Consider the following 27,963-nt stretch of genomic DNA (forward strand, 5'->3'; position numbering starts at 1 on the left):
TCATGCCAGTATACCAAACTCTTAAGGAGCAGGGGTACGTGCAACGTTTGATGTCACAGCCATAAACCGACGTTGGCTACAAAGGTGACGTCTTCACGTACCCACTTCAGAATGGACTGCTGCATACAGTAGTACCCCTGGAACCAACGAAGAGGGAGGAGGAAGCTTTTCAGACCCACATGTAATACCAGGCCAAAGGATGCCTCCTAGAAGCATATGCTTGATGCTGAGGTTTGGTAGATGAAGAGAAATCGGTCCCCTCAGCTGGCTAAACAAGTAAAGAGGGGGTAGGAGGGTGGGACTGAATACTGCAACATGGAAGAGAAGGACAGCTAAGGTTATGGTAAGTTCTTAACAACTATTCTATGTCCTTCTATTCTCATGTTGCAGTATTCATTACTGTAGGGAGAGTACCAAAGATTTAGGTATGAGCCAGGGAGGAGGGACAAGGTCTCTGGTCTATTAGGCCATGTAGAATGGACCTAGCAAAACTGCTTCTGACCCTAGAAGCTAAATCTAGTTTGTAATGTCTGGTAAAAGTATGGACTGATGACCAGGTAGCAGCTTCTAGGATAGAAGTGTAGTCAAACCCCTTGAAGAAATCAGCTGAGGAGGCAGCTGCCCTAGTCATACCTCCCAACTGTATCGAACTACTCGGTTTTTACCAAGTTTTGGGGTCCAAATAATGGGGTGCCATGATTCTCGAGTGGCATCCCTTCAGTCCCGATTTTTACATTTTTTTTTCTTTTTGTGCTTTGGAGCTGACATCATCACGTACACAATGACGTCATCTCCGCCGAGTGGGTAAACATCTGCTTTAGTGTTTCATCATCTCCGTCGAGTGTGGAAACACTTTTGAATGAAACTTTCATCTTTGGAGCCAATGCGAGCGCGGAATGAAGCCATGAAGCTTTGCTTTTGTCACTATGCGAGGAATGGAGCCGAAACTGCGAGAACGGAACAAAGCTTTGCTTGCTCTGGAGCCTGACTGTGCAAGTGCAAAATGGAATGAAGCAGCTTTGCTAACCTGCTTTCTTGGTGTGGTCGGTCAGAAATGAACATGCTTTACTGGAATGAATTGATGAGCTTGCAGCAGAATACATACCATGCAATTTTCCGTTGCTGTCATGAAGAGTGGTAATTAAAGATCATTCTATGTACTCTGCTAAAGAAAGAAATAAAATGCACAAGCCGGACTCATCCAGTCATCATTGCCTTGATCAAATGGTAAATGATGCAACGTCTCTACGGGATTCCATACACATACTTCTGATTTGTCAACTGTTCTAGCAGGAGGGGGGGGGGGTGACAATGTATTACTTTTTGTTTCAATTTTTTTTCCCCAGTTTGTTTACATACGAGTTTCTACATAAAAATACATACACTTCCTGGCATGCATTACATTTAATTATATATCCCATGTTATCTCAACAGGATAGGGCCTAACAGCAAGTGTCATCTGAAATAACATATGCGCAGTACATTTGCTATTACACACTGTACTCATGGAGAAGTGCACTCATTTTCTTTTTTTCACACTAAGAATGCTAGTTTAATCCTGAGTGGGGTGCATGACATTTTTGTAAGCCCTTCTCTCCCCAATCTGTAAACCTTCTCAGATTCCAGATTATTCCCCCCTGACCTGTGTGCGTGTTAGAGGTACTCAGGCTCAAACTCTAACCTTGAGTACAGGTAAAAAGAGCCTAAAGTCCCTAGCCACCACCACCTGTGAATTTATGCCTCATATTTTTGTTTTATATAATGCCTCACAAAGAGGACTACCAGCCTCAAACAGATGCCCTATGCAGACCGTCTCAAAAAACTCCAGCTTTACTCTGTCGCATATCACCTACTCAGAGGCGATCTCTGCCTAACATACAAAGCTATGTCAAACCCAGAGCTGTTGGACATGCTCCACTTAAAGAAATCCCAATCCCTCCAAGCTACATGCTCTAGGGACCTAAATCTTGTCACCACAATAAACAGAACATGCTGGAAGGATAGATTCCTGTCCCAGAGACTTTCCATACTCTGGAGCAAACTATCTATCTATATCAAACAAAGCTCCTCATTAGCTCTCTTCAAGAAAAATCTTGATGATTGAATGGGAGATAGGAAATTCACCCCAGGGATCACTTCTATGACTTTGCTTGACAGAGGCACAGGAAAATAATTTCCTTGGGTTGCAAAAGCCAGGGTACCGTTTGGCTAGACTTATATAGGCCCTAGGGCCAATAGCCTAGTACCTACCTATGAACCTATTAACCTATTCCGCATTAAATCTGTAGTTTTCAGGATTTTTTTGGCAATGGCAAATCACTGAAGAACTGAATTCACTAAATAATGACAGGGATTTGAATTTCAGACTTTCTACTCTTCAGAAAATAAATGGTAACACAAAACCTTTATTCTAGCAATTTTTTAAGTTTATAAGATCAGTAGTTGAAATCTGTCCCTATTTTGGAGCTGTATACCCCCCATTATTGGCAATGGCTTTATCCAGGTTTTTTGTGCTAAGATGCTGACAGCTATGGTGAGAAGTGAGAATTGAATTCTGTATTTCCCCATTATTGGCTTTCTCCAGGTTTTTTGTGCTAAGAGGTTGAGAAGCTACGGTGAGAAGTGAATTCACTAAATGATGGCCATTTACATTTCAGTCTTCCTGTCTCTAGAAACTGCTGATTTGTGATAGTGGTATGTTGCTCTGACTGTAATGCACAGGGTCCTGGGCAGTGAAATGCATGGTTGTAATACATTTTATTCAAGCTATTTCCAAAATTATACAAGCAATCTTTAAAATATGTCCCTGGTTTTTGCCCCCCCCCCCCAAAGAAAAAAAACTGAAATTGAAAATAAGTGCGAGAAGCTGTGCAAAATGCATATGGCGTACACTACTGTCATTCTATTTTTATTTATATGTATGTGTGTATATAGACATATATATATATATATATATATATATATATATATATATATATATATATATATATATATGTGTGGAAGTAGACTTTTATGATGGAAATGTTCTGAACTGGGCAGTTTTGTCATTATTGGTTCATGCATTTTATTTCATTGCCTTCTGGAAAAATGTTCAAACACATTTTAAAATGTGCTCTAACTTAAGACTAACAAGTGTGCTGTATTATACAAGGAATACTCTTTACCATGGCTTTCCAAATAAATAAATACAGCATTACTGATAAGAGTTCACTGTTTGCAGCAGCTACATTTAAATGTACCAGTTTTATTACGATTGTTGAACAGAGAACTACATGCACTAAGTTAATACATATATTTTAAACAAACACCCTCCCTGTACAGGAACTTGGGAATTTTTTAAAAAATATCTAAAGTCCCAGGTAGTTGGCTAAATAATATCTTTAATAACATGAAATTCCTTATTATATTCCAAAAAGACAATGTTACACAAACCTTCATTAGACAGACCTTGACTTACTTCAGTATATTGTGTTTCAGCTAAGTTGCTAGAGAGTATGGGGGTATACCTACCCCTTTCCAGAGTTACTTCCTTAATGATAAACTCATCAAAGTAAACCTGGATGAGCATCATCCTTAAATGTTCACACTAATCCAAAAAATCTGTCCTTAAAGAACACATACAGGCTGGTCTTACCAACTGGTCTTTCACAACACTTTTTTTCTGTACTAAATGATGTTCATTACTAAAATGAAGGAAATAATTACAGTATGTCAGTTTTCAGTAAATTTCTGACACATACTTTTTTAATTCAACATTCTTGTAAATGTGCACATGTAAATAATTAAAACTGTCCTCTGTAATACAATAGGTGAATTTAAGAAATTCAGTTGTGGAAGAATGGTAATTAATAAATTCTATCAACAGCTCTTTAGTACTTGTCCAAACGATACATGTATCATCTATTAATAAATTCTATCAATAGCTCTTTAGTACTTGTCCAAACGATACTTGTATCATCCAGGAACCTAGTACATAAATTACAGTGCCTGTACTAAGGAGAATTAATAACATACCTTCTCTCCAATGAAAAAATAGGTACACACGATGCACCCATGGCTACACCTGCCTTTTGCTGAAATCTCTCTCCAAAATACACATAATTATATTTTAATGCTAATTCCATCATCTCCAATAAAATACCACAATCAATGCTAGTCAGAAACTTACACTCTTATATCATCACCTCATAAAACCATTCTAAACCAGTTCCATGTGGAATCACAGTAAAAAGGTCAATCACATCAATAGTAACAAACAAAGCATTATCTAAATAAGGAACCCTATTTAATCTATTGAAAAAATGCCAGGAATCTTTTAGTATTTGTGTCTTTAAGTCATAAAATGGTTTCAACTTACGGTCAATATATACAGCTACAGGATAAGTCTTTGAGCCTGTGGCAGAAACAATTAAACTCGGGGTTAATTACATCTTTATGGACTCTGGGTATTCCAAACACGTTAGGGATCCTGGGGTTTGAATTTACAAGAAACTCATAAGTACTTTTGTCAATAGTTCCCTGTATTAAAAATCATATAGAGCCATGGCAATCTTCTGGTAAGAAATATTTACCTCATTCCTAGAGATACTGGTGTAAATGTCACCTTGATATAGTAAGGTCAACATTCCACCCCCATAATTCACTTTGTCCATGATTACTAATCCACCCCTTCTCTGGTTTCATCATACATAAGATCTTATTAGAAACTAAACTGTACAAAGCATCTTTTTCTTCTCTTGTCAAATTATAATAGGGCTTCCTTCTATGTTGTTTGCTTAAATTATCTAACTCAGATTCCACAAAATATTTGAAATTTTGTAAAATATTTAATCCAAGAGGAGGAAACTGGGATAACCTATTGAAGTACAGACAGCTGTTTTGGCAACTGACTTTACAAGCCAACAGATATCCAGGCTTAAATGAAGTAATTTCTATTATTCCAGTTTTAAGATTGAGAGCAGCAAAATTATAGTATGTGCATTCTTATATATTATTTAAACATATTATTTAAGTGTTTTGGGGACATTGGTTTTACAAAAATGTTTATTTTTCAAGTTATGTATTTACATTTTCATATTTCATGTTTATATTTAACATGTTGGTTTTAATAGTATTGTATCTTTAAATAAGCCTTGATTGTTTTATTGAAAAGTCTTTTTTATTGCTGAGTCTTAAGTAATAATTTAACTTAATTATATATATTGCACTAAAAGTTTTATGTCTTTAGTTTTGATGAAGTTTAAAGTGTTTGAATGAAAACGCTAAACTATTGTGTTTTACTTGCTGTGATTTATTAAGGAATTTGGGATTACACCTACGGACTACTTATTTCTGCTACTGGTGTTCCAAAGTCACACTTGTTTTTCTGAACACTTTCAGAACATCTCACTGCATTTAGGTACATTCCCGGAATTGTAGAAAAGGTGCTGCAGCCATTCCTCTCCCTAAGAAAGGCCCATTTCAGCTTATGGAATCTTTGTCATCCTAGTACTTTCCTGCAGCCTTTTCCATAATCCTGTAGAAAGAACAGTTGTGTAAGAACTTGCCATAACCTTAGATGTCCTTCTCTTCCATGCTGCAGTATTCATTACTGTAGGGAGCTTGCTGCCTGCAGCACCAGACATCATGCCAGTATACCAAACTCTTAAGGAGCAGGGGTACGTGCAACGTTTGATGTCACAGCCATAAACCGACGTTGGCTACAAAGGTGACGTCTTCACGTACCCACTTCAGAATGGACTGCTGCATACAGTAGTACCCCTGGAACCAACGAAGAGGGAGGAGGAAGCTTTTCAGACCCACATGTAATACCAGGCCAAAGGATGCCTCCTGGAAGCATATGCTTGATGCTGAGGTTTGGTAGATGAAGAGAAATCGGTCCCCTCAGCTGGCTAAACAGGTAAAGAGGGGGTAGGAGGGTGGAACTGAATACTGCAACGTGGAAGAGAAGGACAGCTAAGGTTATGGTAAGTTCTTAACAACTATTCTATGTCCTTCTATTCTCATGTTGCAGTATTCATTACTGTAGGGAGAGTACCAAAGATTTAGGTATGAGCCTGGGAGGAGGGACAAGGTCTCTGGTCTATTAGGCCATGTAGAATGGACCTAGCAAAACTGCTTCTGACCCTAGAAGCTAAATCTAGTTTGTAATGTCTGGTAAAAGTATGGACTGATGACCAGGTAGCAGCTTCTAGGATAGAAGTGTAGTCAAACCCCTTGAAGAAATCAGCTGAGGAGGCAGCTGCCCTAGTCATACCTCCCAACTGTATCGAACTACTCGGTTTTTACCAAGTTTTGGGGTCCAAATAATGGGGTGCCATGATTCTTGAGTGGCATCCCTTCAGTCCCGATTTTTAATTTTTTTTTTTCTTTTTGTGCTTTGGAGCTGACATCATCACGTACACAATGACGTCATCTCCGCCGAGTGGGTAAACATCTGCTTTAGTGTTTCATCATCTCCGTCGAGTGTGGAAACACTTTTGAATGAAACTTTCATCTTTGGAGCCAATGCGAGCGCGGAATGAAGCCATGAAGCTTTGCTTTTGTCACTATGCGAGGAATGGAGCCGAAACTGCGAGAACGGAACAAAGCTTTGCTTGCTCTGGAGCCTGACTGTGCAAGTGCAAAATGGAATGAAGCAGCTTTGTTAACCTGCTTTCTTGGTGTGGTCGGTCAGAAATGAACACGCTTTACTGGAATGAATTGATGAGCTTGCAGCAGAATACATACCATGCAATTTTCCGTTGCTGTCATGAAGAGTGGTAATTAAAGATCATTCTATGTACTCTGCTAAAGAAAGAAATAAAATGCACAAGCCGGACTCATCCAGTCATCATTGCCTTGATCAAATGGTAAATGATGCAACGCCTTTTGGGGATTCCATCCACATACTTCTGATTTGCCAACTGTTCTAGCAGGAGGGGGTGACAATGTATTACTTTTGTTTCAATTTTTTTTCCCCAGTTTGTTTACATACGAGTTTCTACATAAAAATACATACACTTCCTGGCATGCATTACATTTAATTATATATCCCATGTTATCTCAACAGGATAGGGCCTAACAGCAAGTGTCATCTGAAATAACATATGCGCAGTACATTTGCTATTACACACTGTACTCATGGAGAAGTGCACTCATTTTCTTTTTTTCACACTAAGAATGCTAGTTTAATCCTGAGTGGGGTGCATGACATTTTTGTAAGCCCTTCTCTCCCCAATCTGTAAACCTTCTCAGATTCCAGATTATTCCCCCCTGACCTGTGTGCGTGTTAGAGGTACTCAGGCTCAAACTCTAACCTTGAGTACAGGTAAAAAGAGCCTAAAGTCCCTAGCCACCACCACCTGTGAATTTATGCCTCATATTTTTGTTTTATATAATGCCTCACAAAGAGGACTACCAGCCTCAAACAGATGCCCTATGCAGACCGTCTCAAAAAACTCCAGCTTTACTCTGTCGCATATCACCTACTCAGAGGCGATCTCTGCCTAACATACAAAGCTATGTCAAACCCAGAGCTGTTGGACATGCTCCACTTAAAGAAATCCCAATCCCTCCAAGCTACATGCTCTAGGGACCTAAATCTTGTCACCACAATAAACAGAACATGCTGGAAGGATAGATTCCTGTCCCAGAGACTTTCCATACTCTGGAGCAAACTATCTATCTATATCAAACAAAGCTCCTCATTAGCTCTCTTCAAGAAAAATCTTGATGATTGAATGGGAGATAGGAAATTCACCCAGGGATCACTTCTATGACTTTGCTTGACAGAGGCACAGGAAAATAATTTCCTTGGGTTGCAAAAGCCAGGGTACCGTTTGGCTAGACTTATATAGGCCCTAGGGCCAATAACCTAGTACCTACCTATGAACCTATTAACCTATTCCGCATTAAATCTGTAGTTTTCAGGATTTTTTGGCAATGGCAAATCACTGAAGAACTGAATTCACTAAATAATGACAGGGATTTGAATTTCAGACTTTCTACTCTTCAGAAAATAAATGGTAACACAAAACCTTTATTCTAGCAATTTTTAAGTTTATAAGATCAGTAGTTGAAATCTGTCCCTATTTTGGAGCTGTATACCCCCCATTATTGGCAATGGCTTTATCCAGGTTTTTTGTGCTAAGATGCTGACAGCTATGGTGAGAAGTGAGAATTGAATTCTGTATTTCCCCATTATTGGCTTTCTCCAGGTTTTTTGTGCTAAGAGGTTGAGAAGCTACGGTGAGAAGTGAATTCACTAAATGATGGCCATTTACATTTCAGTCTTCCTGTCTCTAGAAACTGCTGATTTGTGATAGTGGTATGTTGCTCTGACTGTAATGCACAGGGTCCTGGGCAGTGAAATGCATGGTTGTAATACATTTTATTCCAGCTATTTCCAAAATTATACAAGCAATCTTTAAAATATGTCCCTGGTTTTTGCCCCCCAAAAGAAAAAAAACTGAAATTGAAAATAAGTGCGAGAAGCTGTGCAAAATGCATATGGCGTACACTACTGTCATTCTATTTTTATTTATATGTATGTGTGTATATAGAGATATATATATATATATATATATATATATATATATATATATATATATATATATATATATAATATGTGTGGAAGTAGACTTTTATGATGGAAATGTTCTGAACTGGGCAGTTTTGTCATTATTGGTTCATGCATTTTATTTCATTGCCTACTGGAAAAATGTTCAAACACATTTTAAAATGTGCTCTAACTTAAGACTAACAAGTGTGCTGTATTATACAAGGAATATAATTTAATAAAGTCAGGAAGGTGTATCAAAGAATGCGTGTATGTTTCTTGTTTTGTGTGCAAGCCAGGGACCTATGATTTGAAAACAGCCCAAAGGTAATCTTTATCTACCACTGGCCAGATGCATTTTCTTTGGATGTAGTGTGGGTTTCAATGCTGCTTCAATGAATGTGAGTTTCAAGGGCAGAAAAGTTTTAATGCCAAGTCTATTTTCATTGTGAGACAGTGTTGCTTTGTTTAGCAGATATCTATTAGTGTTTGTGCATTGTGTTATAAAATGTAAACATAAAATCAAAATAATCACTGTAGAAGTAAAGCAGTATGCACAGATTAATGTTTATGGTAAATGGGGTGACATAGCCAGATAATGGGACATTGGAATGGCTGTAGGGGGACTCTGGTGCCTACTCTGGTGCCATATTTTGGTTGTCTGTTCTTCAGTTTGCATTTGAAAGTTGGTGTCCCACAATTCCATTGGAGTGTGAGGGGTTACTTAATTATGTATGCAAATTTTACATTAATCAGCATACAGATTTGTACCTATTTTTCATGGGCCTTGTCGAGATTTTTGATGTTTCCAGGTTGAAAGCTATGGCCCTAGTGGAATGAGCCCTAACACTTTCAGATAGGGTTTTGCAATGAAAGGAGTAGCATGCAGAGATAGCTTTAGATATCCATGAAGAGATAGTCTGTTTCGGGACTGCCCTCCCCAAGGCCCTTGGGTGAAAGAAGACAAATAGCTGGTCAGACAATCTAATGGGTTTGGTCTTGTCCAGATAATACCTGAGTTGTTTGTGGACATCTAGGGAATACAGAGTTCTTTCAGAGGAATTCTGAGGTTGAGGGAAGATGACAGGAAGGTTAATGGTCTGATTTAAGGATAGCTCATTAACCACCTTAGGCCTGAAGGAAGGGTTAGTCTTGAGGGAGACCATGTCTTTATGGAAAATTAGGTAAGGAGGGATGGCCATCAGGGCTTGGATTTCAGATACCTTCCTGGCGGATGTGAGGGCCACCACCAGTACTGTTTTCCAGGTACATAGCTTTAGTGAAGCAGAGTGGGCTGGCTCAAAGGGAGGTAAAGTGAGTCTTTGCAGGACAAACTTCAGGTCCCATGTAGGAGGTATTGGTTTGTGGGGGGGGTCTGATATGGAGGACCCCTTTTAAAAAGAGCTTAACCTCTAATCTGGATACCAGAGGAGGTACAAACAGAAGACAATTGGAAATGGCAGATAAGTGGACCTTAACAGAAGAGTATATTAGTCTTGAATGGAGAAGCTCACACAAGTAAGAATGGACCATGGGTACAGGATGTTCCTGTTTTTTTTTATGACACCACCTGGAGAATCATTTTCATTCTGCCACATAACTTCTCCTGATACTGGGTTTCCTGGCCTCCTGCAGGACATTGAGAACATCTTCTGAGTATAGGTGCCTGAAGGGGATCAAAACCCTATCACCCATAAAGTGAGCCTGAGATTGCTCACCTGAGGGTGTATTAGGGACCCCCTGTCTTGTGTGAGTAGGTCTAGATGGTGGAGTAACCTGTGGTGACTGCCCTTGGCTAGTACATGAAGAAGGGGAAAGCAATGCTGTCTTGGCCAGAAGGGAGTCACCAGCAGGATTTTGGGTTTGTCCCTCTGAATCTTCAGGAGGAACTTCTGAATCAGTGTGAAGGGGGGAAGGCATAAAGATACATCCCCACCCAAGAGAAAGAAATGGCGTCCAATTTCCAAGCCTGTGGATGTGGATTCCTCGTACAAAACAGAGGCATCTGCCTGTTCTGGGAGGAGGTAAACATGTCTACCTGAGGAATACCCCACGTGTATCAGATCTAGGAACACCTTTCTGTGAAGCATCCATTCATCAGAGGGTACAGAAGTTCTGCTGAGAGTGTCTGCCATAGCATTCTCTGCTGAAGAAATGTAAACTGCTTGAAGGTGGATTGGCAGAGATGAAGCAAGAGACCAAATCTGTATGGCTAGACTGCAAAGAGAGTAAGACTTTGCCCCCCCCTGCTTGTTTATGTACCACAAGACAGTCATATTGTCTGCGACTACTTTCAAGGTTCCTGATAGGAGGGCTGGATGGAAGACCTGTGGTACAAACAAAAGGGCCCTCATATCATCAATGTTAATGTAATCCCTTTGCCTCAGCGGATACCATTCTCTCTTCATTTTGCTTAGTTTTTACTGGTGTTGTAAAACTGCCCCCCAACCCAGGTCCGAAGCATCTGTGAAGATTTGCTGTGAGGGTGGAGGTAACTGCAAGGGCATGCCCTGGTTGAGATTGATGGTTGTAATCCACCATTCCAACTCTTTCTTCAGGCATGGTAGTAAGGGGAGGGAGAAATCCAGAGGATGTGAATGCTGATTCCAATGAGTCTTTAGTACCCACTGGATCTTCCTCATATGCAGCCTTGCCAGAGGAAGCATTGGTATCAAGGATGCTGTGTGTCCTAGGACTCTCAGGAATTCTCTGTCTGAAAGTGTTTGAAGAGAAAGAAGCTTCTGGAGGTAAAGAGCGAGGTCTTTTACCTTCTGGCAGGGGATGAAGGCTGCCATCTTGTCGGTTCTTATACTGCACCCTAGAAAGACTAGGTCTTTTGCAAGGGTCAGGTGGGACTTCTCATGGTTCACAGTGAACCCGAGGTCTACCAGGGTTCTGGTTACCAGGAGTAGGTGATGTGGCATGGTATGAAGGTCCTGGTGAAGTATTAACAGGCGTCTAGATATGGGTATATTTGAATTCTCTGTGTTCTGCAGTGGGCAATCCCTGGTGCTAGACACTTTGTGAACACCCTGGGGGCTGTGAAGAGCCCAAAAGGTAATGCAGAGAACTGAAAATGCAAGGAACCTACTGAGAAATGTAGGAATTTCCTGTAGCAGGGGTGAATAGGAATGTGAAGGTAGGCATCCTTCAGATCCAGGGATACAGGCCTGGTGGGGGATAAGGGGCAACAGCAGCTGCAATGAACATTGTGAAGGTGGGAACCTTGAGATAAAGGTTGAATATGGACAAATCTAGAATTGGTCTCCTATAAAGGTTGAATATGGACAAATCTAGAATTGGTCTCCAAGGACCATCTTTTCTTGGGACCAGAAACATCCTTGAGTAAAATCCCTTGTTTAGCTGATGTGGTGGGACCCTTTCTATGGTGCCCTGGGCTTGAAGCTGATCCAGAATAGAGGGGAAAAGATGGAGCTGACTTGAGGGGGGCTGAGATATCCCCTGGAAGGGAAGTAGAGTCCACCAAGTCATAAAATAACCTTTTTGAATTATGGAGAGGACTCAGGGCTCTGAGGTGATCTTCTGCCAGGAGGGTAGAGAGAGGGTGAGGCAAAGGGACACGGGGGTGGAGAGAGGCAGGCCACCTAGGGAGTATGATTACCGGAGGAAGGGGGTCTAGGAGTGGAATGTTTCCTAAATTGCCTTTGTCCTTTAGCTCGTGGTGGAGCAGAATGAGAAGACTGTCTCCTAACAAGGGTAGTCCTTTGAGGGTGGTTTCTATGATACCTAGGGATAGGTGAAACCAGTAAATGCTTTAAATTTTGTAACTCCTTTCTCTTTTCTTGCAGGGATTTGAGGAGTTCTGTAGATGCTTCACCAAAAAGGGCCTTATTATCTAGTGGTGCATCCAGCAACTTGGTTTGTACATCCACAGGTAGAAGTTGTAACCTCACTCAAGAATATCTTTGCAATATAGAGCCTGAAGCTGCAGATTTAGAAGAGGGCTCCACCGCATTGTAACTGCACTTAATAGAGTGCCTTGTCACCTGTGAGGCAGTGGAGAGAAGGGAGTTTAGTTGGGCCTTAGCAGGCGAGTCTGGTACATCAGGCAAGAGGGCTGCAGCCTTAGAAAGGGTGTCTATAACAAACCTGGCCATGAGGGTTTGATAGTTTAGGGCTCTGATGGCAAGAGTGGAAGTAGTATAGACCTTCTTCCCTAGCCTGTCCATAAACTTGCTGTCCTTGTCAGTAGGGAATAAAGAGGTAGAAGTCAGCTGAGACTGCTATCTGGGTCTGCAGGGGGTTCTTAAACAGGTACTGGGTAGCCTGAGGAACTCTACAGAACCTGTCACGGTACTTAGAAGCTGGGGGTTGAGAATCAGGGGCCTGTGAAGCAGCCAAAAAGGCATCTTGAAAGGCTGGAAGCAAGGGATGGAATGCAGATGGTGAGGGTTGATCCACCTGATCTAATTCAAAATACCTCTTTTTGGTTTCTGAGATATCTGAGGCCTGTCATTTGAAGTGTTCTCTCATGAGAGAGACAGTATCTGCAAAAGAAAATTCTTCCCCTGGAGATTCAGGACTGATAGAGTCATCCTCCTCAGGGGTAATGAAGTCCTTGGGGGATTCAACTGAAGAGCAATAAGTAAGGGAGTCTTCAGAGGAGTATTCTTCCTCAGACTCTTCTAAGGCCTGCACAGGAGTAGGAGCAGGTGGAGGTACCTGTGATTGTAGGGCCTGGAATGCCCTGAAAAGATTTTGGGAGAAAACTTCCCATCCAGGGGCAGATTGCTGTTCTATATGCTTTAATTTTTATTTTCTCTTCAGGAGGGTTGAAGGATGGGTGGCTTTAGTCGTCTAGGAAGATTGCAGAGCAGGAGTAGGCCCCTCCGATGCCATGAGCTGTGGTTCCCCCTTGCCATCAGGGGCTGATGCCTGATCAACCTCAGCATGTCCGTCAGGCTAGCTTTTATTACGGTTCCTGGTTCCAACTGAGAAACAGGCATCCGATGGGACCCTTGGCTAACACCTGCCTCGAGAGTCTCACCGGACTCCTGAGTTGCACCATGGGCATTGGGCCTAACTTTATTTTGGCCTTCTTCCTAGGCACCTCGTCAGAAGTAACTACCCCATCCTCCATACCTAACGCTAGATGCCGGAGTCTCTGGTTCTCTAGATAGAGTTTGAGAGCAGCCAGATGGCTGCGAAGAGTTTTAGGCACAAACGATTTACAAATGTCACAAGACATATGGTCGTGGGCCTTCCCTAGACAAAACAAGCACTTATCAAGCGTGTTCTTGTGTGGAATTTGTCTTCCACAAGCACACTTCCCCTTTCTAGTCGATATGTACATCTAGAAAGCTAAGGAATAGATAAAAAAATCCAAAGGGTACTTAACTGAAGCGGACGGCCGTCAAATGAACGAACTGCTTCCCAAAGCTGGCAATCAGAAGTCTCAATATCACTGCGGCAGAAATGTTCTGAAGTGGGTATGTGCAGACCTCACCTTTATAGCCAATGTAATTTTATGGCTCTGACATCAAATGTCACACGTACCCCTGCTCCTAAGACTTTGGTATACTGGCCGGCTGTCTGGTGCTACAGGCAGCAACCTCCCTACAGTAATGAATACTGCAACATGAGAATAGAAGGACATCTTTGTATTCTGTCAGCTCCTACCTTGATTGATTTGGCTTTATCTGGAAGTAGCAACAAGGCTTCCTCGGTAGACCTCCAGATCACAGTATAGAGCAGCACACTGCTGCAAAGTTAGGAGTACGAGCAGGATAACCTCAAGTGTACAGCACAATATTTGTTGTGCAGAGTGAGTGATTTACTGCTGCTATCTGCACCAAGGCAGAAACCTGTCTGCAATCAAAATTGCATCTAAAGCCATAAGCACAAGAACAAGCTAGTAATACACACCCTAGAGAAAAAAAAAAACGCCTAAACAACAAGGGGGAAAAGCAAGGGAAAATGCCAGCAACATACACTCCCTAGCTTTAGCTCTCTCTATTTACTTATTTTAATCATACACACACACACACACACACACACACACACACACACACACACACACACACTCACACACATATATACATTCACTGCACTAAATGTTCATGGGTCCGATGTTTTGACAACAAAAAAAAAAAGATTTACTTGGTATTATCTCCCTTATCTGATGTTATACAGGTCAGCTTTTTTACTCAACAATTCTGGAAAAAGTCGACCATAAAGGGTGGACAAAGGCTCAAAATCAATAAAGCTTTTTTAAATGCCTCTAATTCACTTCAGGAAAGTTAGTAGAAGAGCAGGTTTGTACTGACCTGCATTTTGAGAAAAAGAATCATGAAATATTTGCAGACACTTTTTAACTAAACTTCTATAAGTGACTGATTCAGTCTGGTTCTACCTGCCACTACACAGACATCTCACCATCCTACTGGACAGTCTTTCACTGATGTCAGATGTGTCTGACGTCAGATGTGTATGCAGCTACAGAAAGAACAGTGAGCAACACATTACACCTCTACCAAGAAAACAGTGCTATTTTTATATTTGGTGTTAAAAAGGCAAAATTACTTGCTGTATTGCTGCTTTTTCATCTGCAGACAACAGCAGTCAGAAACAATTTTTTTAGAAATGAGCTTGTTTGTGAGAAAAAAATAAACTAGTTTTGAGACATTTTAACTGCATTGTAAGGATCTTTATGTACTTAAAACAATGATTTTTTATTGCTTCTAAGCACTTTGTAACAAACTGCATATCTGAGAGGGAGTTTCTGTTGTACCGGGGATGTCCAGGATATGGCTCACACATTTACTAAGTCGCTGGAGGATCAACCTGCTAAGTTATTTTCAAGGTTCCTTAAAATGTTTTTTTTTCCTTCTGTTTTTCAATTGGTAAGGCATAGCTCTTTTTACCTGCAGTTAAATATGCACAGTTACAGAACTTACCAATCATGAGTGTGCATGTTTAACTGATTAAATGAGGGAAACATGCTTACATTTTTGAAGGAAGTGCTCACAGAAGCTTTGCACGTGACAGGGACACTAGTTTTTGACATGGCACTGGAGGCATGTGTTGAAAGAATGCATAGGTGTGAAAGAGTTATGACAGAAGGGGAGCAGGTTAACAGACTCAGGTATCTGGGAGAGGTGATTGAGGAACTGAAAACTAGAATGGGGGGGGGACTGCAGCCAAATGGCAGTCTGTGTCAGCGGTAGTATGCAACAGAAGAATTCCAAAGAAGCTGAAAAGTATGATGTACAAGACAGTGATGTAGCCAGTACTACTCTATGGTACAGAAACCTGGGTGGTGAAGGAGGAGCAGATGAGAAAGGTAGAGGTGATGGAGATGAAGTACCAGAGATGTGTAGTAGGATGCACACTGTGGGTCAGACTACGAAATGAGAACATCAGAGCAGAAATCCAAGTAGCTCCAGTTGCAAAGAAGGTCAAAGGGAACAGATTAAGGTATTTCGGGCACATGTGCAGGAAAGCAGATGAGAATCTGGTGAAGAAGATTTGGGACAGACAGGAACAGGGCAAGAGCAAACAAGAGTGTCCACAAAAGAGATGGACAGACTGACTGTATAAGAGAAGACCTGCAACAGTCAGGCATGACTGTTTAAGAAGGTAGGAGAGTGACACTGAATCGAGACAAGATGGTAACAGCTGACCCCATGTAGAAAATGGGAGAAGGAAATTGATGATGATGAGACTTTCACTGGTATAAAGCTAAACTATGTGCTGCAACATATATGCCACGATTTGATCATGTGATCTGAAGATGATGACTTGTTTAAAAATATAATAAAAAAATCGAACAGACCACAGCTGAGGAGTATGTAGTTAAAACCAACGTTGTTTAATACACAAAGTAAGCGCTTTCACGATCTGTAACTGACCGCTTCTTCAGACTTATACATTCAAACAGAATAATCATAGCATTTAAATAGTATATCATCAAGTCAACAATTAAAATAAATTGATCAAGTCTATTAATTAAATCAATTGAGCACTTAAAAACACAGTAAACTGATTCTATCATAACATTTAAATACTAAAAACTAATAAAACAGCAAAAGTTATAAAGAACAACTAAGCATGCTATCAATATATATCTTTCAAAAAGCTTAGTGTTTAAGTGGTTTGCCTTTAAGAAAGGGCTTAAGTGACACTGCACCATTAATCCCTGGTAGTTTATCTGTCTGCAGCAGCAAAATCCATCTTTGTTCTGCTGCTTCCGTCTTGTTCTTAATGTCACTACCTCTCATGTTTTGTTCTATGATTTCTAGCACTAAAAAGTTAAAAACATGTGGAGAGCCTTCAGCTTGAACATGTTTTTCCAAGGCACTAGTTTCTTTAGCATTTTTTTATATCTCTTAAATGCTCTAGAATGCGCTCTTTGAAGCTTCTGTTGGTTTTACCAACATAAAATACACAGCACAATTTGCAGAAACTAAGATACACTAAATGTTGTGTTTTGCAATCAGCATAGAAGTCAATATCTATAGCAAACTTCTGACTTGGATGTATAAATGTAGTGTTAGAATAAATAAACTTACATGCCATGCAGTTTCTGCAGAAGTTTTCTTCAGAAGCTTCAAAAAGTGCATTCTAGAGCATTTAAGAGATATAAATAATGCTAAAGAAACTAGTGCCTTGGCAAGACATGTTCAAGGTGAAGGCTCTCAACGTGTTTTTAACTTTTTAGTGCTAGAAACCATAGAACAAAACATGAGAGGTGGTGACATTAAGAACAAGACGGAAGCAGCAGAACAAAGATGGATTTTACTGCTGCAGGCAGATAAACTACCAGGGATTAATGGTGCAGTGTCGCTTAAGCCCTTTCTTAAAGGCAAACCACTTAAACACTAAGCTTTTTGAAAGATATATACTGATAGCATGCTTAGTTGTTCTTTATAACGTTTGCTGTTTTATTAGTTTTTAGCATTTAAATGTTTTGATAGAATCAGTTTACTGTGTTTTTAAGTGCTCAATTGATTTAATTAATAGACGATCAATTTACTTTAATTGATGACTTGATGATATACTATTTAAATGCTATGATTATTCTGTTTGAATGTTAAGTCTGAAGAAGCGGTCAGTTACAGATCATGAAAGTGCTTACTTTGTGCATTAAACAACGTTGGTTTCAACTACATACTCCTCAGCTGTGGTCTGTTCGATTTTTTATTATATTTGTGAGGCTCTGAGGTGAAGACCAAGCATCTACCCAGTTACAAAACAGTTTATTCTCTATATCTTTGTTTAAAAATAGTCATTGCAGGTGACTAAGTCCGGCAACTTCATTATTACCATTGCTCCAGGGTAAGCTTCTGCTTACCCACTGATTTCAATAAAATCTGATGACATTTTTATTCATGTCTAATTTATAAATTTCACTGGTTCCACAAGAACTGTGTTCACTGTAGGATAATACTGCAGTAAATGCATTCTTCTTCATAAGTTTGCTTAGTATTTACAAACAGATAGTAAGTGTTACAAAGGTCTACCTGTAAGATTATTTCAAGCACAAAAAAAGGGAAATTGGCCAGGCTTAAAATGGCTTGCATGAGCAGCTCTCCTACTACTTACCAATAGTGGCAATAATCGGGAGATTCAGCATTTGAAAGAGAACTGGTCACCTACATATCACATTAAGCAATAAAGGCAAGGTGAGAAAGGGGCATTTATCCTAATACTTCACTTCAGAATAACCACAGAGCCCATATAAATATTTTAACAACTTTATTACCTCCATCAAGATGAGGAGGGGTAACTATTTTGAGTGATGTCAGCAAACTTGATGGTTTAAACTGTGATCACTTTCCTGTTTGATGTTATCATCCTGACCTCCCCACAGTACTGTACTCAGATCCAGTAATCTTTGCTGACTCAAAGTCTAAACTGCTTAATTATTAATACCCTGTTTATAATTATCGGTAGAAAATGAATAACTGAACAGAATACATGTAATCTGTTCATATTTCATGTCTTTAAATATCTTTGTACATTAACAAAGATTTTAGTATTTGATATTCATCATTCTCACTGCTGCAGTAGCCATTGGCTATTTGGGCTGTATCTTGCCCAGGATACAACAACTAGCCAGTCTTCAAAAGGCTCTGGCTCCCTCCCATCCTAATCTTTTGACTGCTGATTGGCTGAATCCTTGGAGGAAAATCAGCAGTGTGTAGACAACTGCAGTACTTTCTTACCATTTGAAGAGAAAGTAGCTCCAAAGGTTCACAGGAGCAACAACTGGCTACAAACTTATTTCTGGTAGATACGTCCACATGTCCTCTACAAATAAAATATTGCCTTTTTCAAAATATTTTATGTATTTTTTTATTTTCTGAAGAAAACTGGCAATTTTATTAATATCAGAAATTTCTTGTCAGAAACTTTTTTTAGAAATAAGCTTGTTTGTGAGAAAAAAACTGGTTTAAGACATTTTAATTGAATAGTAAGGATCTTTATGTACTTAAAACGATTTTGTATTGCTTCTATGCATTTTGTGACAACTTACATATCTGAGACATTTTGCTTGAAGGTATTATATATTTAAGCATCAGGGAAGTGTATTTCAGGGCTAGAAATGTATGTGTGTTTGTGTACACTTTATAACAACTTATATTAATTTCTTATTTTCTCTCAGCACACTTTCTGTGAAAGGAACTTGGAGTTCTGACAGGGTTCTTGTGTACTGCTTGTACTTTTCTTTTGAATTTGGAGGGTATGGGGGAACTGTAAATATGTTTGCTGCTTGTGAACACTTGTCTGACAACATACCTTCCGACCGATTCTTTCCAGCATTGCTTACCGGAACTCTGGCTTCTTCCTTGGCTACAGCAAGTATTCTTATATTGGTCCTGCAGTTTCATCTCCTTCTGCACCTAAAATGAAAAGATAACAGAACTGGAGCTCTTGCCTGCACACAGTGCCTCAGCCGCTGGTGGGTGACTCTGCAGTGGCCATTTGTTGTCCCTCAAACCACTCACTGGTTTCTCCAGATTCCTCTGATATAGTCCTTTCCACAACCATGGACTAGGCATTAGTCAAACCCTCTGCAGCTGTTCCAGTGTCCAATCCAGGCATGGCAGAATCATCTTCTTTGGGTCACAGAGTTTCTCCAGAAGGATCTTCTCTGAGGGTCAGGAGGAAAGAAACCTCTTGACTAGAATGAAGAGCAACCTCTCAATCATTCTCTTTCTAGGGATATCCCTAGAAAAATTAAAGAAGAGGTTACATTGCTCAGCCAAAGACATTTTGTCTCTTCATAAGGATGCTTTTCTTACCATAGCCACGAGTTTACTGCAGGCTTTCTATTGTGGACAGCAGAACTTAATACCAGAAAAGTAACTAGGTCAATATATTCCTGAGGAAAATATGTCAGAAAATTCTGACATAGACAGACACAGGGCTTTTTGTTTTGTCTAATTCTCAAGCCTAAGACTCTGATTCAGAGGAAATTGTTCCCTCTCCAACTCCAAAAAAGGAGTTTTCCTTTTCTGAGACTAGTTCCAGGATGAATGGTGTATTTTTTGGGAACAAGTGAATATTCTCCCATAAACTGATGATATTATATGCTATACATGGATTTATCTCATAGGTTCATAGAAGGTTATTAGGCTAACGTCCCTAGAGCCCTTACAAGCCTAGCCATATTTATCTTGAGTTGCCCCAATTTTCAGTGGTTAGGTGAGTGAAGTTTGCAGAGGTAAGGCTCTATGGTAGTTATTAAAAACTTCATCTGTCCAGGAGGGATATGGGCTCCACCCCAGGAGTGAATTTGTGGTCACCTATTCATTGACCTATGGTGTGTATGAAAACGTTCAGTAAGGGGCTCCGTTTCACATGAAATGAAAGCTTGTTCCAGAGAAGTGACAATCTCTGGGAGATGTATCTATCTTTCCAAAATGACCTGTTCTTGTCAGAGACTAGGTTAAGATCCCTGGAGTGAGTGACCCTCATGCAGTTTGATTTATGAATCTGAAGCATTTCCATCAGCGCTGGATCAGAGACTGCCCTGCAAGCCAGGCACAGGTCACACTTTAGCAACCTGCAGAAGACAGAATACAGTGACAGGGCTTTCAGTCTTTCTGCATAAGACTTATTTTATGTGCCTAGTAATTTCTTGGTGAGAAACCTCTATGGTCCCACCAGTTGTTGCAGGTGTCTGATCAGGTACAGGCAAAAGGCAGCATTGTACTTAACTACTGGTCTGATGAGGGCTGAGTATAATGCAATTGTAACATCCTTAGATCTAGATGCCTTTACTTATATGATGTGTCACATAGAAGAATTTCCTTACTACAGTGGATCCGTGGTGGTCAAAGTTCAGGTTGCTATCAACCTGAGTACCCAGATCACATACCACTAAGTCTACAGTTAGGTGGGGGTGCTGTCTATAAATAATGTAATTAGCAGGGATGTCAGCTTTCCCAAACAGAATAATAATGCATTTTTTGTATTTAGCTTTAATCTGTGGCTTTGGCACCAATCATTTTTCTGCATTAAGCCTGTCTGCAGTATATTAATATATTTGGGGCACTCAGTGATTGCGCTTTACTTGCAATCATCAGTGAACTTGATCAGCCACAGGCCCTTCAAGATTTTGCATGGACTTCTTAAAAATACATTTCAAACAGTAAGGGGCCCAGCACAGAACCCTGTGGTATGCCACTGACGACTTGTCTTTTGTTAGAGGTGAAGTCACTCACTTTGACAGTACATGTGCTGCTGATGAGCCATTTGGCTTCCCATCTGGTAATATAGGGGTTTATTCCCAACTGGGAGAGTTTCTCTACAACACCTGAGTGGGGGATTGTGTCAAATGTCATGGCTAGGTCAAGACAGGTGGCATGCACTGTCTTTCCATCACTCAAGGCATTGGTGACTTTCTCAAAGAAGTGAACCATGTTTAACAGGCATAACCTACCTTTAACAAATCCGAACTGGGTTGGGTCCAGAGTTTGGAGATTACCTATGTCCTTGTTAATAATGTCCATAATGATTTTTATTCATTGCCTTGCAGATGAGGCTAGTCAAGCTTATGTGCCTACAATTCCCAGGGTTGGTTGACGATCCCCCTTTGTGCAGAGGGATTATAGTTGCTGTTCTCCATTCCAACGGAAAATAGCCAGTTTGCAGGCTGTGGTTAAACAGGGATCCAAGTGGATCTGCTAGGTCATGTTGTAAGTTGTTTAAAAGGCAAGCTGGGATGTTGTCTGGTACCACTCATGCCATTGAGGATGTCTCAAATGCTGCCTGCAGTAACCCTGGCCCTCAGTCTTCAGTCCCCAAAAAAAGGCAGAACACTTACTGATATCAACTTTTCCCCTGCAGATAAGAAGGTAAGGTATTAGATTTCAATTTATTCTGAGTCCCCACAATTTGTGTTTTTTTCCTGACACACCTTCTTCAGAATTCTTACAATCAAGGATAAGCTGATTACTACTGCAAAGAGTTCGACACTTGGCATTTTACACCCACTTACTTTATTGGAAGGAGGCATACAGTTGTGATTCGGGAGATACAGACACCAAACAAATTGAAAATTACCATTTGTAGTTAGTGTACCCATTCAGACTGGAGCAACAGTACAGTGTGTGAAATACAGTGTGTGTAAAAGAGGCATCATCGTTTTCATAGCTGCAGCCTTGCCAACAGTAGTTAGGTGTATTTTTTAGAAGTGGCATAGGTATTCAGCTACATCAGATATAAGAGTAAATGTTCGCTATGACTGTTTTCAATTTGGCTGATGATTGCATACCCAGGTATTTTAGAGGCTGGTCTATTGCCTTAAATATATGAGGTGTTGTCCATTGGAACTGTATTTACTTTAATTAACTTTTTTTCTTATTTTTACTGATTCTTAGGCTTGCTAAAGTAACAGAGTTTGCTAGATATTTGTAGATCACTTTTAAGACGCTTCTCTATATCTTTAAGAATTAGTATGCATATGTCTCTCAACCAAGAGGTAGTTGGTTCCTGAAGTTTGATTAAATTGATTAATTATCATTATAAAATAGGTCAAAGGAATACTGCACCCAAAATGTTTCAGTGCAATTTTAAGACATACCACTGTGCATAAAAGTAGTTCAACTGGTATCAGTATCTTTTTCTAGACTTACATTTACTCAATGCCCATCTGGTATAGTAGAATGGCAGAGAAATGCATTACCAGGGACGTGGGTCAGCTTCATGATCATAGTGGATGCTATGTGGGGAGAGGTGGAACTGTGTCACAGAGGTCACACCTCCCATTTCATGAGGTGGGGCACACAGTCTGTTACTGAAGCCCATACATCCAAGTAGTCAGCCTTTGCAGTCTGCTTAGGTAACACCTGTAGTGTTATAGGTCACATTAAAGGTGGGAAAAGTTTTGAAATTATTTATTGTGGTTTTATTTTTTTATATCAAAAAAACCTGGCATTTTAACAGGGGTGTGTAAACTTTTTATATCCACTGTACTTGGTGTTTTATAGACTCCTCCACAGGGATCAGTATTTAGCCTTTTGAAGCAAGAAAGACCCACCCTCCCTGCCCTCTGATTCCTTCATAAAATGAATGGATGCAAAATACACAGTTAAACGATCTAAACATTCATAAAAAGATAAATACTGTACTTACGTTTACCTGTCTGACAAGGGAGTTGCTGTGCTTGACATATACCCTGAATCTCTGGAACAAACTTCCACTATATGTTGAACAGAACAGCTTGACAGACAACCTGCGCCTCTGGAACAACCTTTCAGTATACAATGAACACTGTAGCTCCCTTATCACACAGGCAAACCTAAATAACTGGATAGGCAGCCTCAAATTCTCCCCAGTCTATCTTCTGTTGCCGTCTTTGAGTCTGGCGGGAACTTCTGAATATTGTTTAATTGCTAGGTTTGTAATAGTATTAATTATGAACCTATGAGCTTCTGATTAATAATGTATAGCAATACACCAACACTAATTACAATGAGCTTCAAAAAGAGAACAGTGACTTACCAAAAATACTGATATCCCAAATCTTGGTTTAAGAAAGAAATGCTTTACGAAAAATGATCGATAAAAGAGAGTATGAGCATTATATTAATTATAAACACTTAGTGCATTTTTGTCTAATAACATGATTTCTGTTTAACTGTATAATAATGTGATTTTTTCTCTACCCAGAAGAATGCCCAAAGGAAAGAAGAAAGGTGGCCCAAAAGGGAAAAAAATCACTCTAAAAATAGCAAAAAATTCAATAAAGGTTACCATTGATGGCAAGAGACGTCTTACTCTCAGCAATATGGGTATCACAACATTCCCAAAGTGCATTCTGAAGCTAGCAGATGTGGAAGAACTTGACCTGAGCAGGAATATGATTAAGAAAATTCCAGAAACCATTGAAAAATTCCAGAATCTCCGCTGGCTAGACATTCACAGCAACCAACTAGAGAAGCTTCCAGAGACCATTGGGCAGCTCCAAAATCTACTGTACCTCAATCTTTGTAATAACAAACTTAATGCAAGTAGCCTACCTATGGAAATAGGCCAGCTGAAGAACCTACGCTACCTAAATTTAGGAATGAATAACTTTGAGACTCTTCCATCATGCCTAGCAGGTCTGAAGGAACTAAAGGAACTGGGCCTGTTTGATAACAAGCTTACCAGCCTCCCAGATAAAATTGTCAAGCTGCCCAAACTCAACAAAATGAATGTAATGCGCAACCCCTTCCCAAGGCCTGAAGATGATGACAAGCTAATTGATAAAATTAAGCGTACGGAAAGTCTTTACTTAGTACACGAGCAGGACCTCTGCAAATCATGCTTCAAGATGTGTCAAGAGGAAAGAGAAAAACTAAACAAATTAAAGAACACTGCTTCTTCACAGCGTAAATCCAACTATGGTAGTCTTGCTACTCCTAATTCCACAGCAAAAGAAACCCAAGAAGAATGGAGGTGAAAAGAGAATGCAGGTGGATAATAGTGTTAGTTTGCCAGAGAAAAGACTGAACGTACATATGGACTATGTATCACTGGGACTCATTCTGTTTTTTCAGATTTTTTTTTCCTCAACATCTAGAAAGTTGTAGGTACATATTACAAAACCATTGTTATGCATACTCAAGGTCTAATAAAAAGAACAAGTATTAAACAGTGTATCATTATTACTACTAAATCTTCATTGCTAATATGAGTAATTATGGAGCCTGAGAAAATACAGATCTGCCAACTGTGTAAAACAGACATATGTAAGATGCATAAAAGGAAACCAGTTTCACAGAAAGTGTTTCTAATCATTTTGGAAGTGCTAATATTTGTCAGCATTTTGCAGTTTTTGAAAGCTGTGCTCTTCACTGTTCAAAACTTGTTTGATACCAATAAGACAGGAAAGAAATACATTAGCACAACTGTAGCAGCTGAGTTAAATAACTGACACCTCCCCACTGATTTAACATATAAAAAGTTTGAACATCCCATGAACATTTTAAGAATTTCTTTATAATGCAACTCCTCCACCTCTTATCTTATACATCTGATAACTTCTTAATGCTGTGGCTCCCAAGTAAGACATACCAAAGGTATAATTGAGGCATATATATATATATATATATATATATATATATATCTAGGAAAAGAAAAGTCAGCTGTATTCCTTTATGCAATTTTATAGTGCTGTTCAATCTTAGATTAGTATCCTGGATGAAAACGTCGTTGCTGATAAAAACAGTGATACTTTTTCAGGACACATTTTATTTTTATGGTTTATTTGCAATACAAAAAAAATGTTTGTATGTATGCCTGAGTATCATAGGTTTATAGGTAAGTACTACGCTAGCTGTCTTTGTGGACCATTTTAAGGCTAGTCAAGTTCCTTTCAAAGGTGAATCAAACCCTGTACCCTGTGTCTGCAAAGTAAACATCTTAACCATTATGCCAACACTCAACCCAAGATAATTATGAAGTTCGGTTAGGGAGGTATGTAGGTACTAGGCTAGCTGCCTTTGTGGTCCATTTTAAGCTTAGTCAATTTCCTTTCAAAGATGAGAATTAAACCCTGTACTTTGTGGCTGTTAGATAAACACCTTAACCATTATTCCAATTCCCATGTACAGGTTTTTAATATTTAGTATTCTGTTAACTGCACTGCAGCCACTTTTTTATTTATTTGTTAACCAAGTACTGATGTAGGATACTCTAAGCAAGAACATATATATATATATATATATATATATATATATATATATATATTTGTGTGTGCATGCATGTGTGTGTGTGTGTGTGTGTGTGTGTGTGTGTGTGTGTGTATGTAAAAGAAGTACAAGATGGCTGCCGAATGATTTGTATCAAAATGAATGATAAAATAAATATTTAGCTATGCATTTATTAGCTGCTAAAGTCAGTGTTCTGATCAGCAAAGCACAGCATTTTTCAGTGCTGATATCTTGTTGTTCTACCCTGTATGTTATCCAATGTACTGCTGAGCTTACATCCTAGATGACATGGAAATGCGTCTTCTAACTCATATATTCAGTCACCCCCAAGAGAACATGTTTTTTCCCTGCCACAGATGTAAATTCTGTGCTAATTTATATGATGTGTTGTTACCAATAACAGTCTGAAATAACATTATCAAATACTGATATGGGAAAAGAACATGCATATAAAAACTTACTACATTGTGATTAGTTCATCTCTGGCTGTATTATGCCCTTCTTTACAGCACAATGTTTCCCAAAATGGCAGCAGTACTGGAAAGTCAGTCTTTCTCAGCAGATGAAAATAGTTAAAATTATTTTTTCATGAAGTAATGGTGGTTTATACCCAAGAAACATTTCCAGCCTACAAAGCATTTTTTGGGGGAGGGGAATAAATGATATCTGAAGTGTCAGTCCAAACCTGCACCACTGCTGGAATGTGCTTTGTCTAACACCTAGTTAACTTTTTTTGTGACCTTTTATACAGAGTTGAGTATACCAGCCAAAACAACTGTCCTTTTATATACTCCAGTGACATCACCACTCTGAACACAGAATGAGTATTAAAGGGCTGGGCTATCTAATTGCATTTGCTTTTCCAGTCATTTTTAAAACACCTCCCTCCCTATTGGTGTCTTCTCGTTATACTTGGTAGCTTTGCAACTGCCCGCTCCAACTGTATATTTGATCTGTGGCATTCCTCCTAGTCTAGTGTTATTAGCTCATTCAACCTAATACAGGGAGAAAAAAAAATTGCACTTTATTCATCTGCTTTTACTGTATTTGTGTTTCTTCCTACTTTATTACTTTATTTTGCTTTTGCCTCTGCTTGAAAGTACTCAATTGTACTTATACTGCTGCATTTATTACTGCTTGGTAGTAGCCTGATTAAATTGTAACTGTTATTCTAAGTCTTTTGGTTTAAGCACTTGGGCTTCAGACCAGTTATTTTACATTAAGAAGGTTTGTGGTCTGTACTGTTACGGCAGGACAGGTAGCTTACATCCTCCTAAGTTGGGAATTGCTGATTGAAGGCTCAGTGTCTGTTATTCTAAAAGTGTGTTAGTTTTGGTTTAAGCACTTGGGCTTCAGGCCAGTTATTTTACATTAAGAAGGTTTGTGGTCTGCACTCTTGTGGGAGGAGAGGCTAGATTCTGCCCTTCTGAGCTGGGAATTTCTGGTTAAAGGCTTATTGTGCCTTAATTGAACTGTTTCTTTCTGAAATTGGTGCGCCTTGTTTGCTGTAGCAAAGACTAGATTCAAGCCTGCTGAATCTAGCTTTGTCTGTACAACCTGAGCAATGATCCAGGCCATCTTTTTTTGGAGAAGGTTCCCCTGCACCCTAGTGGTAGGAGTGTCCAGTTAGAACTTATCTGATTGAAGACTGCTGGAACAGGGCTCAGTTTTGAGCTTTTTACTGGTTAATTGGGTGTGTGTGTGTGTGTCTTTTTGGCTTTTCCCAGTTAGGGGTCGCCAGAGCGGAACTCCGGTCTGCTAATGATTGGCAGTTGATTTTTATGTGCCGAGTTGCCAGCCCTGACGGACAACCTTCAACGAAGGTACGCCACTCATGCATGTCTCCACGCAGAAGACACTCTAGCTGAGAATCGAACCGGACAGCGTCTTACAGTGAAGCGACAACGCTACCGCAGCACCACCACCGCAGTTTACTGGTTAATTGGGTAATTTGTTTAAATCAGTTTGCTCACTTTCTATTGTTATATATAAAAAATATATATGTATATATTTACACTTTATGCATCGTCGCTTAGTTAGGGTTAAACTGTTCTCGGTGCCATAAAGTCTGCACTTCAAATTTTCCCTTAGAACTAGTCAGTTTTTAGTTTTAGCACTCAAACCTGTTTATTTGAGCTCAGCACTTGTTCAGAACTTGTTGTAAGCAGTAAATAAGCTACTAATTACTACAACACTCAACTTTCCTCACTTATCTAGAGGAAAACAGTTTTTAGTTCTTAATAAATAGCACCTATC

The 27,963-nt window shown here is 39.6% G+C and overlaps 2 protein-coding genes across 4 annotated transcripts in view; one reads left to right on the plus strand and one right to left on the minus strand.

Annotated features, from left to right (window-relative positions):
- The window catches only part of LRRC18 (leucine rich repeat containing 18), a 98,883-nt gene extending 74,236 nt beyond the window's left edge, over nucleotides 1-24,647 (plus strand). For 2 of the 3 annotated variants that reach the window (XM_044056776.1, XM_044056778.1), the window contains exon 3: nucleotides 23,681-24,647. In XM_044056776.1, coding sequence (XP_043912711.1) covers nucleotides 23,685-24,455 — 771 coding nt within the window. In that variant the 5' untranslated portion in view covers nucleotides 23,681-23,684 and the 3' untranslated portion in view covers nucleotides 24,456-24,647. The remainder of the gene's footprint in view (nucleotides 1-23,680) is intronic. The other variant, XM_044056777.1, reaches the window with a different exon arrangement.
- The window catches only part of WDFY4 (WDFY family member 4), a 4,454,583-nt gene that overhangs the window by 1,488,870 nt on the left and 2,937,750 nt on the right, over nucleotides 1-27,963 (minus strand). The gene's annotated exons all lie outside the window — the stretch shown is intronic.

This window comes from Protopterus annectens, chromosome 14.part0 (assembly GCF_019279795.1).
Source record: "Protopterus annectens isolate FY-2018-M chromosome 14.part0, PAN1.0, whole genome shotgun sequence".
Lineage (NCBI taxonomy): Eukaryota > Metazoa > Chordata > Ceratodontiformes > Protopteridae > Protopterus > Protopterus annectens.